The sequence below is a fragment of the Macaca thibetana genome, chromosome 1 (genome assembly GCF_024542745.1).
Source record: "Macaca thibetana thibetana isolate TM-01 chromosome 1, ASM2454274v1, whole genome shotgun sequence".
NCBI lineage: Eukaryota > Metazoa > Chordata > Mammalia > Primates > Cercopithecidae > Macaca > Macaca thibetana.
The window spans coordinates 41,715,440-41,728,535 of record NC_065578.1 but is presented as its reverse complement, the minus strand read 5'-3'; the positions used below and the strand labels follow the sequence as shown (position 1 = coordinate 41,728,535).

Here is a 13,096-nt window from a genome sequence, read left to right as displayed (position 1 = left end):
ATATTTAAAATTGATAATACCCAATGTTGATGAGGTTGTGAAAAAAAATAGTACATTGATAAACTGCTAGTGAAAATAAATGATGATAGCTAGCATTTATTAAGCAGTTACTAAGTGCTAAATACTTTACATGCTTCGTTTCATTTGGTCCTCACAACCCTGTGGGATAGATAACTATTATTGTTCCCATTTTATGAATCAAGAAATTGAGGCTCAAGGAGGTTGAGTAACTTGACTATGAAAACAGTATGTTGACACACTTTTTTATTTATGTTATTATTTATTTATTATTATTTATTTTTTTTGAGACAGAGTCTCACTTTTTGCCAAGGCTGGAGTACAGTGGAGTGGTCTCAGCTCACTGCAACCTCCACCTCTCAGATTCAGGCAATTCTCATGCCTCAGCCTCCTGCATAGCAGGGACTACAGGTATGCACCACCACACGCAGCTAATTTTTGTATTTTTAGTAGAGACAGGGTTTTGCCATGTTGGCCTGGCTGGTCTTGAACTCCTGGCCTCAAGTGATCCGCCCACCTTGGTCTCCTAAAATGCTGGGATTACCGGTGTGAGCCACTGCAACTGGCCAGGCAGAACCCTTTTTTAAAGCAAGGAAGTGATGTCCTAGAGCAATATTAACATTTATATCCTTTGACTCAGTCCAATCGTGTGAATTTGTTTTCTGGAATAATTCAAAAGAAGAACTATATGCACAAAGACCTTCAACACAGCATAATCTTAATTAGCAAAAAAGTAAAACCATAGAGGCTCATGCTTATAATCCTATCACCTTAGGAGGCTGAGGTGGGAGAATCACTTGAGCCCAGAAATTTGAGACCAGCTTGAGCAACAGAGTGAGACCTTGTCTTCACAAAAAGTTCAAAAATGAGCCAGGCATGGTTGCATGTGCCTGTACTTGGAAGAGGCTGAGGAGGGAGGATCACTTAAGCATGGGAGGCTGAGGCTGCTCAGTCACACCACTGCACTCCAGCCTGGGTGAGAGAGTGAGACCCTGTCTCAAAAAAAAAAAAAAATAAAAAAAAAAAAAAATAAAAACAACATAAATGCCAAACAAGAGAACATGAGAACATGTAATTTACAGAACATCCACATCCTCAGAGATACTGAGCAGTGCTGTCCCACCCTGACTGGTGACATGGATGTGAGTGTGGCTGATCTTTTCTGAAGAAGCAGTCCCACTACACTAAAGATGAGTTGGAGACTGTTCACCTACTTTGTACTCCTATTTGGAAATATTTAGGGGTAGTTTCTATGTAATGGGGTTTATGTGAACTCTCTTCTCATACTCCCTCCTCCAGGAAAAGCTCTTGGTATTTTCCTATCCACTTTTATTTTATTTTATTATTATTTTTTTGAGATGAATTCTTGCTCTGTCACCCAGGCTGGAGTGCAGTGGTGCAATCTCCGCTCACTGCAACCTCTGCCTCTCAGGTTCAAGTGATTCTCCTGCCTCAGCCTCCCCAGTAGCTGGGACTAGAAGCGCACGTACCACCACATCTGGCTAATTGTTTTTGTAGTTTTGTTAGAGATGGGGTTTCCCCATGTTGGCCAAGCTGGTCTCGAACTCCTGACCTCACGTGATCTGCCCACCTTGGCATCCCAAAGTGCTGGGATTACAGGTGTGAGCCACCGTGACCAACCTCCTGTCCACTTTTAAATAATGTATTGCTCTAAATCTTCTTCATTAAACATTTAAAACTTTTTCCATAAAAATAATTATAGAACATCAACATGATTGAATATCATATGGCTATTGAAAATGTTTCCATGGTATATACAGTAAATTAAAAATCAAACTGTGAAAATGAATATACAATATTATAATAATAACAATTTAGAATATATGCACTTGAATTAGGACCAAAAGGGAATAATTGTAAAATAAAAATAGTTAAGATTGTGGTATTGGTGTAATCCCAGCACTTCGGGAGGCCAAGGCAGGTAGATCACCTGAGTTCAGGAGTTCGAGACCAGCCTGGCCAATATGGTGAAAACTCGTCTCTACTAAAAATACAAAAATTAGCTGGGCGTGGTGGCGGGTGCCTATAATTCCAGCTACTTGGGAGGCTGAGGCAGGAGAATTGGTTAAACCCGAGAGGCGGAGGTTGCAGTGAGCGGAGATCATGCCACTGCACTTCAGCCTGGGTGACAGAGTGAGACTCCATCTCAAAAAAAAAAAAAAAAAAAAAAGCTTGTGGTATTATAGGAGGGTTTTTGTTTTTGTTTTTTTTTGAGATGGAGTCTTGCTCTGTTTCCCAGGCTGGAGTGCAGTGGTGCTATCTCGGCTCACTGCAAGCTCTGCCTCCCAGGTTCACCCAGTCTCCTGCCTCAGTCTCCCGAGTAGCTGGGACTACGGGCACCCACCACCACGCCTGGCTAATTTTTTTGTATTTTTAGTACAGACGGGGTTTCACTGTGTTAACCAGAATGGTCTTGATCTCCTGACCTCGTGATCCGCCTGCTTCGGCCTCCCAAAGTGCTGGGATTACAGGTGTAAACCACTGCGCCCATCCTAGGAGGGTTTTTTTAAAAACAAAATTTGCTTTAATGTGACTGTATTGTTTTTACTCTTAAAAAATAAATCATAAAAGAAACCCACGATAATAGGAAAGAATGCTTAATTAACCATACATGTGCTCTGTTGAAGAGAAACCTAAATAAATCATTGAACTAAAGTAAATATTTTGGCCAATACAAGGCATCTGAGGATATCAAACAAACTTGAGAAATCCATTTTTAGAATTGCTTTAATGAATTTATCAGCAATTTTGAAGACTCTTGGCTGATATCCATTTGGGATCTGTGGTAACTCTTCTCAATGTCATGGTCCACCTTTTGTCCAGGCTTTAAGTTAGCAGTTTTGTTCAGTATAGCTTTAGGCACCAGTGATTTTATAGTTCTGACTTTTGGTCTTGTTCTTGTATACCGTGTGTCTCTTTCAGAGAAGTCACATTTATGTATCCAGCCTCAGAATTCTGTGAACACACAAGATTCTCAGGGGACTTTTCAGGGGACTTTGAACTTGCCATTGCTTCTTTTGACTTAATGTCGTCAGTCTCTTGAAGACTTACAAATGACTCTACCAAACCTTTTCCTGAAAAACTAAGAAAGGCCATATGTGAGGACATCACGTAGACAAGAGTTTCTTGGTAGCAGTTTGGGGTTACAGGGATATAGGCATTAATAGAATTTCAATTTTTTGCAACTCTTACACAAAGAAAGCCAAATAAAATTTACCTTAAACCTATGTTCATATTTTATTTCCTACCTTAAGTCAGGATTCTGTGGGGTTTAGGGGTGAAGGAGTGGCAAGGGGAGGAATTGGAAGAAGACTCAAATAATTCATGTAGAGAAAATGACCCCAGAATGCTATGCCTTCTCAAGCCAGCAATCCAGGACTAGTTAGGCAGCCATGACTCTCAGGCGTGGCTGAGAGTCCATCTCAGATAGACTTGACTTTACTTGTCTTAACTTTACTAACCTGGAGTTTGATAAAGGCAATATTTCATTCACTACTTCAGATTCAAGGATGTCACTAATTGTTGTTTCCTAAAAGGAAAGAAAGGATGAATGTGAAAAGTTATAGTGATAAATCATTAGCTATATGATCCTAGAAAGAATATGTATATAATAGATATAATACCTCCACATAGTACAAACAATGAAAAACATAAAAGGGTATAGAATGAAAAGCTGGTTGCCCTCTCACTCTCTCTCTCTATAATCTATCTATATCTATTTATAGACTATCTATATCTGTCTATCTAGTTTTACACATGTGGTACTAGACATACTATCTTCACCTTGCTTCTTTCTTTTGTTACATATATTTTGGAGATATTGCAGAAAATTTATTTTTAAAATAACAGCTTTGTTGAGAATTAACTCACATACTATAAAGTTTTCCCTTTTAGTTGGTTCAATTCAGTGCTTTCTAATGTACTCACACAGTTATGCAACCATCACCACTATCTAATTCCAGAACATTTTCATCAGCCCCCAAAAAAGCCCATACCCGGGAGCAGTCTACTCCCCATTTATTCCTCCCCCAATCCTTGGCATCACTAATATACTTTCTGTCTTTATGGATTTCCTTATTCTGGATGTTTCATATAAATGGAATCATGTGGCCTTTTATGTCTGCCTTCTTTATTATCATGTTTTCAAGGTTCATTATATTATAGTAAGTATTAATACTTTATGTCTTTTATGGCTGAATAATATTCCAATGTTTGGATAAAACACATTTTGTTTGTCCATTCATCAGGTGATGGAGAGTGGGTTGTTTTCACTTTTTAGTTATTATGAATAATGCTGCTATGAATATTTATGTACAAGTTTCTGGTAGGACATATATTCTTATTTCTCTTGGATATTGTGATGGTCAGAAAGTTTTTTAAAATTTATATTTATACTATTGAATATTGACAAATTATAAGTGCATATACTTATGGGTACAAAGTGATGCTATGATACATGATATGAAATGACTGAATTGAGGTAACTAACATATCCATCACCTCAAATACTTATTCTTCCTGTCTAACTGAAACATTGCACCTTTGGCCATTGCCTCCCTACCCCTCAGTCTCTGGTAACCAGCATTTTGCTCTATGCTTACATGTGTTCAATTGTTTTAGATTCCACATTTAAGTGAGAAGATGTAGTATTTGTTTTTCTGTGCCAGGCTTTTTTTCACTTAGCGTAATGTCCTGCAGGTTCACCAATGTTGTTGCAAATGACAGAATTTCCCTCCTTTTTAAGGCTAAATAGTATTCTATTGTGTATATATACCACATTTTTACACACCATGGTGTATATCACATCCTGACTTCAAATCCTTTGGATGTATATCCAGAAGTAAGATTGCTGGATCATATGGTAGTTCTATTTTCACTTTGTTGGGGAAACTCCACACAGTTTTCCATAATTGCTGTACTAATTTATATTCCAAACAACAGTGTACAAGGTTTCCCTTTTCTCCACAACCTTGCCAACACATTATCTTTCATATTTTTGGTTTGTTGAGATAGGGTGTTGCTCTGTCACCAAGGCTGGAGTGCAGTAATGTGAACATAGCTCATTGCAGCCTTGACCTCCTGGGCTTAAGGAATCCTCCCACCTCAGCCTCCTGAGAAGCTACAACCACAGATGCACACCCAACTAATTAAAACAAAAAAAATTTTTTTTGTACATACAGGGTCTTGCTGTGTTGCCCAGGCTGATCTAGAACTCCTGATCTCAAGCAATCTTCCCACCTCAGCCTCCCAAACTGCTGGGATTACAAGTTTGAGCTACCCTTATCTTTCATCTTTTTGATAATAGTCATTTTGACAGGTGTGAGGTGATATCTCATTGTGGTTTTAATGTGCATTTCCATAACGATTCATGATGTTGAGCTTTTTTTTTTTTTTTTTTTTTTCATATATCTGTTGTCCATTTGTATGTCTTCTTTTGAGAAATGTCTATTCAGGCCCTTTGCCCACTTTTTAATTGGGTTATGTTCTTGCTATTGAGTTGAGATCCTTATATATTTTGGATAGTAATCCCTTATCAGATGTGTAGCTTACAGATATTTTCTCCCAATCCATAGGTTGCCTCTTCACTCTGTTAATTGTTTCTTTTGCTGTGCAGAAGTTTTTTAGTTTGATGTAATCCCATCCCATTTGTGTATGTTTGTTTTTGTTCCCTGAAATTTTCATGTCAAATTGAAAAAATTGTTGTCCAGATCAACCTCATGTAGTTTTTCGCTATGTGGTGTTCTTCTAGTAGTTTTACAATTTCAGGTCTTGTCTTTAAGTCTTTAATCCATTTGGAGTTGATTTTTTAATGTAGTGTTAGGTAAGGGTCCACTTTCATTCTTCTTGCACGTGGCTATCCAATTTTCTCAATACTGTTTTGTTGAAGGGACTGTCCTTTTCTCAATGTCATTCTCATCCTTTGTCAAAACATCAACTGACTATAGGCCAGGGGTGGTGTCTGACACCTAAATCCCAGCATTTTGGGAGGCCAAGGCAGAAGCATTGCTTAAGCCCAGGAGTTTGAGACCAGCCTGGGCAACATGACAAGACCCAATTGCTACAAAAAATTTAAAAAATTAGCTGAGTGTGATGGTGTGCACCTATGGTTCCAGCTACTTGGAAGACTGAGGTGGGAGGATTGCTTGAGCCCAGGAAGTTGAGGCTGCAGTGAGCTATGATTGCACCACTGCACTCCAGACTGGGCAACAGAAAAAGAAAAATCAATGTGCTGTAAATGTGTAGGTTTGTTTTTAGGCTCTCTATGTGGTTCCATGTGGTCTGTGTGTCTAATGCCAGTCCCATGTTGTTTTAATTACTATAGTTCTGTTATATATATATATAGACAGGATCTTGTTCTGTTACCCAGGCTGGAGTGCAGTGGCACAATCATGGCTTACTGCAACCTCTACTACCTGGCTTCAAGCAATCCTCTTGCCTCAGCCTGCCAAGTAGCTGAGATTACTATGCCCGGCTAATTTTTTACTTTCTTGTAGAGATGGGGTTTTGCCATGTTGGTCTTGAACTCCTGGGCACAAGCTGGTCTCAAACTCCTGAGCTCAAGCAATCTGCCCGCCTCAGCCTCCCAAAGTGCTGGGATTACAAGTATGAGCCACTGTACCCAACCTGTAATATAGTTTGAAATCAGGTAGTATGAGGCCTCCAGCTTTGTTCTTTCTGCTGAATATTGCCTTGGCTATTTGCGAGTTTTATAGTTCCACATGAATTTTAGGACTGTTTTTTCTATTTCTATGAAAAATGACATTGGAATTTTGATAGGTATTGCACTGAACCTATAGGTTGCTTTGGGTGGTATGGGCATTTTAGCAATATTAATTCTTTCAATTCATGAACACTAATATCTTTTCGTTTATTGTGTTTTCTTCAATTTATTTCATCAAAGTTTTGTAGTTTTAAGTATACAGATCTTTCACCTCTTTGGTTAAATTTATTCCTAAGTAGTTTATTTCTTTTGTAGTTACTGTAAATTGTATTATTTTCTTGATTTCATTTTTGGATAATGTGTTGTTGGTGTATAGAAGCACTACTGATTTTGGTGTGTTGATTTTGTATCCTGCAACTTTACTGTATTTTCTTCTGAGTTCTAACAGTTTTTAGGGATTTCTATATATAAGATCATGTTGTCAACAAATAGACACAATTTCACTGTTTCCTTTCCTATTTGGATGCCTTTTATTTCTTTCTCTTGCCTAATTGCTCTGGCAAAGATTTCCAGTACATATGAAATAGAAGTGGTAAGCGTGGGCATCCTTGTCTTGTTCCTGATCTTTGAGAAAAAGCTTCCAACTTTTCACCATTGAGTATAATGTTAGCTGTGGGCTTGTCATACATGGCCTTTATTGTATTGAGGTATATTTCTTCTAAACCTAATCTTTTGAGAGTTTTTATCATGAAAGGATTTGAATTTTGTCAAATGCTTTTTCTGTATGTAATAAGATGATCATATGGTTTTTGTCCTTTATTATATTAATGTGGGGTATCATGTTTATTGATTTGCATATGTTGAGCCATCCTTATATTCCTGGGCCAAATCTCACTTGATCATGGTGAACGATCTTTTTATATTCTTGCCTGGTTTTGGCATCTGAGTAATGCTGGCCTCACTTAATGAGTTTGTTAGTATTCCCTCCTCTTTATTTTTTTTGAAGAGTTTGAGTAAGATTGGTATTCATTCTTTAAATATTTGGTGGACTTCAGGAGTGAATCCAGTAGGTTCTGATCTCTTCTTTGATGGGAGACTTTTTATTATGGCTTTGATCTCATGATTCATTATTGGTTTGTTGAGGTTTTCTGTTTCTTCATGGTTCAATCTTGGTAGGTTGTATGTTTCTAGAAATTTATCCATTTCTTCTAGGTTTTCCTATTTGTTGGCATATAGTTATTCATAATAGTCTCTAATGATTCTTTGTATTTCTGAGATCTCAGTTGTTATTCTCCTTTTTCATTTCTGATTTATTTATTTGGGTCTTCTCTCTTTTTTTTCTTAGTTAGTCTAGCTAAAGATGTGTTGATTTTGTTTATCTTAAAAAAAAAAAACCAACTTTTTGTTTCATTGATTTTATGTATTGTTCTTTTAATCTCAATTTCATTTATTTCTGCTCTAATCTTTTTGTTTGTTTGTTTTGTTTTGAGACAGTCTTGCTCTGTCACCCAGGCTGGAGTGCAGTGGTGTGATCTCGGCTCACTGCAAACTCCACCTCCCAAGTTCAAGTGATTCTGCTGCCTCAGCCTCCCGAGTAGCTAGGATTACAGGTGCGTGCCACCACATCCAGCTAATTCTTTTGTATTTTTAGTAGAGATGGGATTTCACTGTGTTGGCCAGAATGGTCTCAATATCCTGGCCTCGTGATCCGCCCACCTTGGCCTCCCAAAGTGCTGGGACTACAGGTGTGAGCCACTGCGCCCAGCCTGCTCTAATGTTTATTATTGCTTTCCTTTATCAATTTTGGGTTTGGTTTGTTTTTGCTTTTCTCATTTCTTGAGGTGCATCTTTAGGTTGTTTGTTTGAAGTCTTTCCACTTTTTCGATATAGGTGTTTATTATTATAAACTTCCCTCTTAAGGTCAGGCATGATGGCTCAGGCCTGTAATCCCAGCACTTTGGGAGGCTTTGGTGGGCGGATCACCTGAGGTCGGGAGTTTGAGACCAGCCTGACCAACATGGAGAAACCCTGTCTCTACTAAAAATACAAAATTAGCCGGGCATGGTGGTGCATGCCCGTAATCCCAGCTACTCGGGAGGCTGAGGCAGGAGAATCACTTGAACCCAGGAGGTGGAGGTTGCAGTGAGCTGAGATCACACCATTGCACTCCAACCTGGGCAACAAGAGTGAAACTCCGTCTAAAAACAAACAAACAAACAAACAACAACAAAAAACTTCCCTCTTAATATGACTTTTATCATATCCCATAGATTTTGTATTCCCATTTCCATTTGTTTCAAGATATTTTAAATTTTCCATCTTAATTTCTCTCTCTTTTTTTTTTTTGAGATGGAGTCTTGCTCTGTCGCCCGGGCTGGAGTGCCATCTTAATTTCTTAATTAACCCATTGGTCATTTGAGAGTATGTTGTTTTATTTCCATGTGCTTGTGTAGTTTCCAAGGTTTTTCCTGTTATTGTTTACTAGTTTCATTTCACTGTGTTCAAAGAAGATACTTGACACAATTTCTATTTTTTAAATTCGTACTTGTTTTGTGGTCTAAGATATGGTCTATTCTGAAAAATGTTCTATGTGCTGATGAAAAGAATGTGTATTCTGCAGCAGTGGGTATGTTCCATAAGTGTCAGTTAGCTCTAGTAGGTCTAGTGTGTAGTTTAACTCCACTGTTTGTTGATTTACTGTTAGGATGATCTGTCCATTATGGAGAGTTGGGTGTTAAAGTCCCCACTAATACTGTATTGCAGTCCATCTCTCACTTTAGATCTATTAATGTTAGCCTTATATATTTGGGAGTTCTGGTGTTGGATGCATAGATATTTATAATTGTTATATTCACTTGCTGAATTGGCCCTTTATCATTATATAGGTTTTTAGTCTTTGACTTGTAGTCTATTTCATCTGATATGACTATAGCTATTCCTGCTTTTCTTTGGTTTCCAGTTGCATGGAATATCTTTTTCCACTCCTTTTCACTCTCTGTGTCATTATAGGTGAGATGGGTTTCTTGAGGGCAGCATATAGTTGGGTTTTATTTCTTTATCCATTCAGCTACTTGGTGAATTTTATTTTTTTGTATTGATTTTATTTATTTATTTTTTTGAGATGGAGTCTCCCTCTTTCACCCAGGCTGGAGTGCAGTGGCTCAGTCTTGGCTCACTGCAACCTCTGCCTCCCAGGTTCAAGTGATTCTCCTGCCTCAGCCTCCTGAGTAACTGGGATTACAGGCACATACCACCACGCCCAGCTAATTTTTTTGTATTTTTAGTAGAGACAGGGTTTCACCATGTTGGCCAGGCTAGTCTCAAACTCCTGACCTCAGGTGATCCACCCGCTTCAGCCTTCCAAAGTGGATTACAGGCATGAACCATCGCACCCAGCCAAATCTTTAATGCTAGATCCCTGCCTCCTTTTTGGCTCTAGGTGGCACCTTAAGCTCAGGTTCACCTTGGCTCTAGTAAATGGTCAGAGCACTGCCTGTCCCAAATAGGGGAGGTCCCAAACGGATTATCCTGGCAGTGAGGGAAGGCTGTCTAGGGGTTCATGCCCAGGAGACCTGGGGGACATAGCTCCTACAGCCACTCTTATGTCTTCTTTGGCTGAGTTACAGAGCAGAGTCCCACCTCCTCTGTTTCAGGGATATTTCAGGGATATGTCTGTCTTCAGGGGTATTTCTGCGTTCAGGAAGTTGTGATACTACCCACGGGTTAAGACAAGGACTGGTTTCTGGCTAGGAAACCCAAGAAAGTGGGGAATCTGACTACTTCAGTTTTACTTTTTCCAGCGTAGAAACCATAAGTTGAGAGATTTTCCAAACAGTGGGTGCCTGGCAGATTGAGGGGAAGGGCATTGTGGATGCGGAAGTTCGATTCTCCTACCATCTGCTCAGAGTGTTTCCACTTCTCGGTGGCCTTGGGAACTGACTCATCCTCATGCTGGAGTTCTGCATTGTTGCAGGTGCAGACCTCAGTGCTGTATATTTCTTTCCGTTTCTTTGTTGCGGGGAGAGAAGCCAGCTTGCCTCTATGCCACCATTTTGGAACAGGAAACTCCTTAAGATTCTAAGTTTAAAAACAATTTTGGAGTTATTTATTCCAATAGGTATCAAGATGTTAGAAGTTAGTACCTTTGACACATATGGAATATTGAGTTTGATGTGCTATAGTTCTGACCCATGTGACCCTTATCTTGATTCAAGGGTAACAATATACATCTCAAAGCTATTGGTCCCAGACATACTCCATTAAGTCTTCTAACTCAGCACTTGTGATACTATAGGACTTATTTACAAATGTGTCTGTCCTTCTCTACTAGACCAAAGGCCTCTGAAAACAGGGACTATCTTTGTATTCTTAGGACCTAGGCTATTTCCTGGAATTGGTAAGTATTTGCTGAATGAATAAGTAAAAGAATGAATGACTAGACAATTGAAAACAGTTGTAGCTCAAGGAAAGACATAAATTACTGGATATCAAGACACACTACTTGGCAGTTCTACTTTTGACAAAATTGGAAAAAACCCCAAAAACCCACTCATATAGCTTGGAAATAATCACCTCTCTGAGACCAAATAAGTCTTGTAGCAACACTGACCAACAAGCAGGATCTACTGTCCAGTATCTTGGGAAGAAACATCTAGTAGGTGATATAAACCAGAGAAGAAAGTAATCAGCCTCCATCTTGGTTTCAGAATATGATTCTGTTCATTGAAGTCCCTCTTGCTGACTTGCTTACCAGACAGACTATGGACCTGATCTGAACATGTACTATTTTCTGCATCTCTCTGTATTTGGCTACTTGTCTGCTTGGACTTTTGGAACATAATTGCTTTTCTTTCACTCAGATGCTCTCTTTAGGCTTGACTCTTTGCCATAGGAAACTTCATGTTACTTCGCTGAGCCTCAGATTTGCTCATCTTTCATATGGGGCTAGAATCATACATGGCAAACAGGGCTGTTGAGAATGAGGCACATATGTTAAAACACTGAATATTTATTCATTCTCAAATATTTATGGAGTACCTGTCCATAGATACAGTAATATATGAGATACACTCCTTGCCCTCCAGGAACTCACTGCTGAGTTAATCAGATAGAGAAGAAAAAGGGCAATGACAATACAGTGTATTAAGGAAGAAGCTATGAGGCATATACAAATTTCTTGGAGATTACACAGGTGGAAATAGTTTACTAAAATCTGGCTGTTCAAGAGCAGTCTAAAGGTCTGCTATCCTGATGTGCAGCCAAGAGCCTCTTTGCCACAGCCTACCATGAGGCCAAGAGCCCAGCTACAGCTATATAAAGATGAAGGGAAAAGACAGCACAGCAGCCGTAGCAACCCGAACTTCACATTAAAGGCAGGCCTAATAGGAAGCACACATCTTACCTCTCCTCTGCGAATATGGATGCTCCTTATAATTCGCTCTAAGAAGCCAATCTGCTGTGTGAGACGAAGACTATTTTCCTGTAATTGCTTATTTTCTTTATCCATGTAAAGTACCCTAAGAATGGCATAAATCAGTGGCATGATTAGAAATTTCTGTATCATTACTAAAAACCCAAAACTACATTCCCACTGGCTCTGGATCTTAGACCACTGTCCAGATTTTAGAAGCAAGTTTTGACAGAATAATTCCCACCATATTCCAAGACCAAGTGTGATATTAATACTGAGTGTCAACTTAATTGGATTGAGGGATACAAAGTATTATCCTGGGTGTGTCTGTGAGGGTGTCACCAAAAGAGATTAACATTTGAGTCAGTGGGCTGGGAAAGGCAGATTCACCCTTAATCTAATCAGCTTCCAGCGAATATAAAGCAGGCAGAAAAACGTGAAAAAGAGAGACAGGCCTCGCCTCCCAGTTTACATCTTTCTCCCATGCTGGATGCCTCCCGCCCTCGAACACAGGACTCTGAGTTCTTCAGTTTAGGGACTCAGACTGGCTCTCCTTGCTCCTCAGCTTGCAGACAGCATATTGTGGACCTTGTGATCATGTAAGTTAATACTTAATAAACTCCTCTTTTTATATATATATATATGTATATACACACACACAGTCTCCTTTACATATACATACATACATATATATACACACACACATATGGGAGTGTGTGTGTGTGTGTGTGTATATATATATATATCTCCTGTTCTGTCCCTCTAAGAGAACCCTAATACACGAAGTAAAAGTTAATAAGATTTTGGGCTGTACATGGTTATTAAATACATGTACAAGAGTATTAATTCTAGCCCTTAAAAAATTTAAGGAAGGATATGATCCCATTTAGGGATGGGAATGAAACAAGAGAGGCTCTGTATCCCTTCAAATATTGTAGCTACATAGCTTATATCTGGTTCTGTTCTCATATTGATCTGCTTCTGAT

General features: G+C 38.9%; 1 protein-coding gene across 14 annotated transcripts in view; it reads right to left on the bottom strand.

Moving 5' to 3' along the window:
* Window positions 1-2,748: 2,748 nt before the first annotated feature.
* The window catches only part of CCDC30 (coiled-coil domain containing 30), a 189,862-nt gene continuing 179,514 nt past the window's right edge, over window positions 2,749-13,096 (bottom strand). For all 14 annotated transcript variants that reach the window (XM_050797818.1, XM_050797856.1, XM_050797836.1 and 11 more), the window contains 4 exons: window positions 12,102-12,216; window positions 10,595-10,777; window positions 3,501-3,568; window positions 2,749-3,121 (listed from right to left, as the gene is read on the bottom strand). In XM_050797818.1, coding sequence (XP_050653775.1) covers window positions 2,911-3,121; window positions 3,501-3,568; window positions 10,595-10,777; window positions 12,102-12,216 — 577 coding nt within the window. In that variant the 3' untranslated portion in view covers window positions 2,749-2,910. The remainder of the gene's footprint in view (window positions 3,122-3,500; window positions 3,569-10,594; window positions 10,778-12,101; window positions 12,217-13,096) is intronic.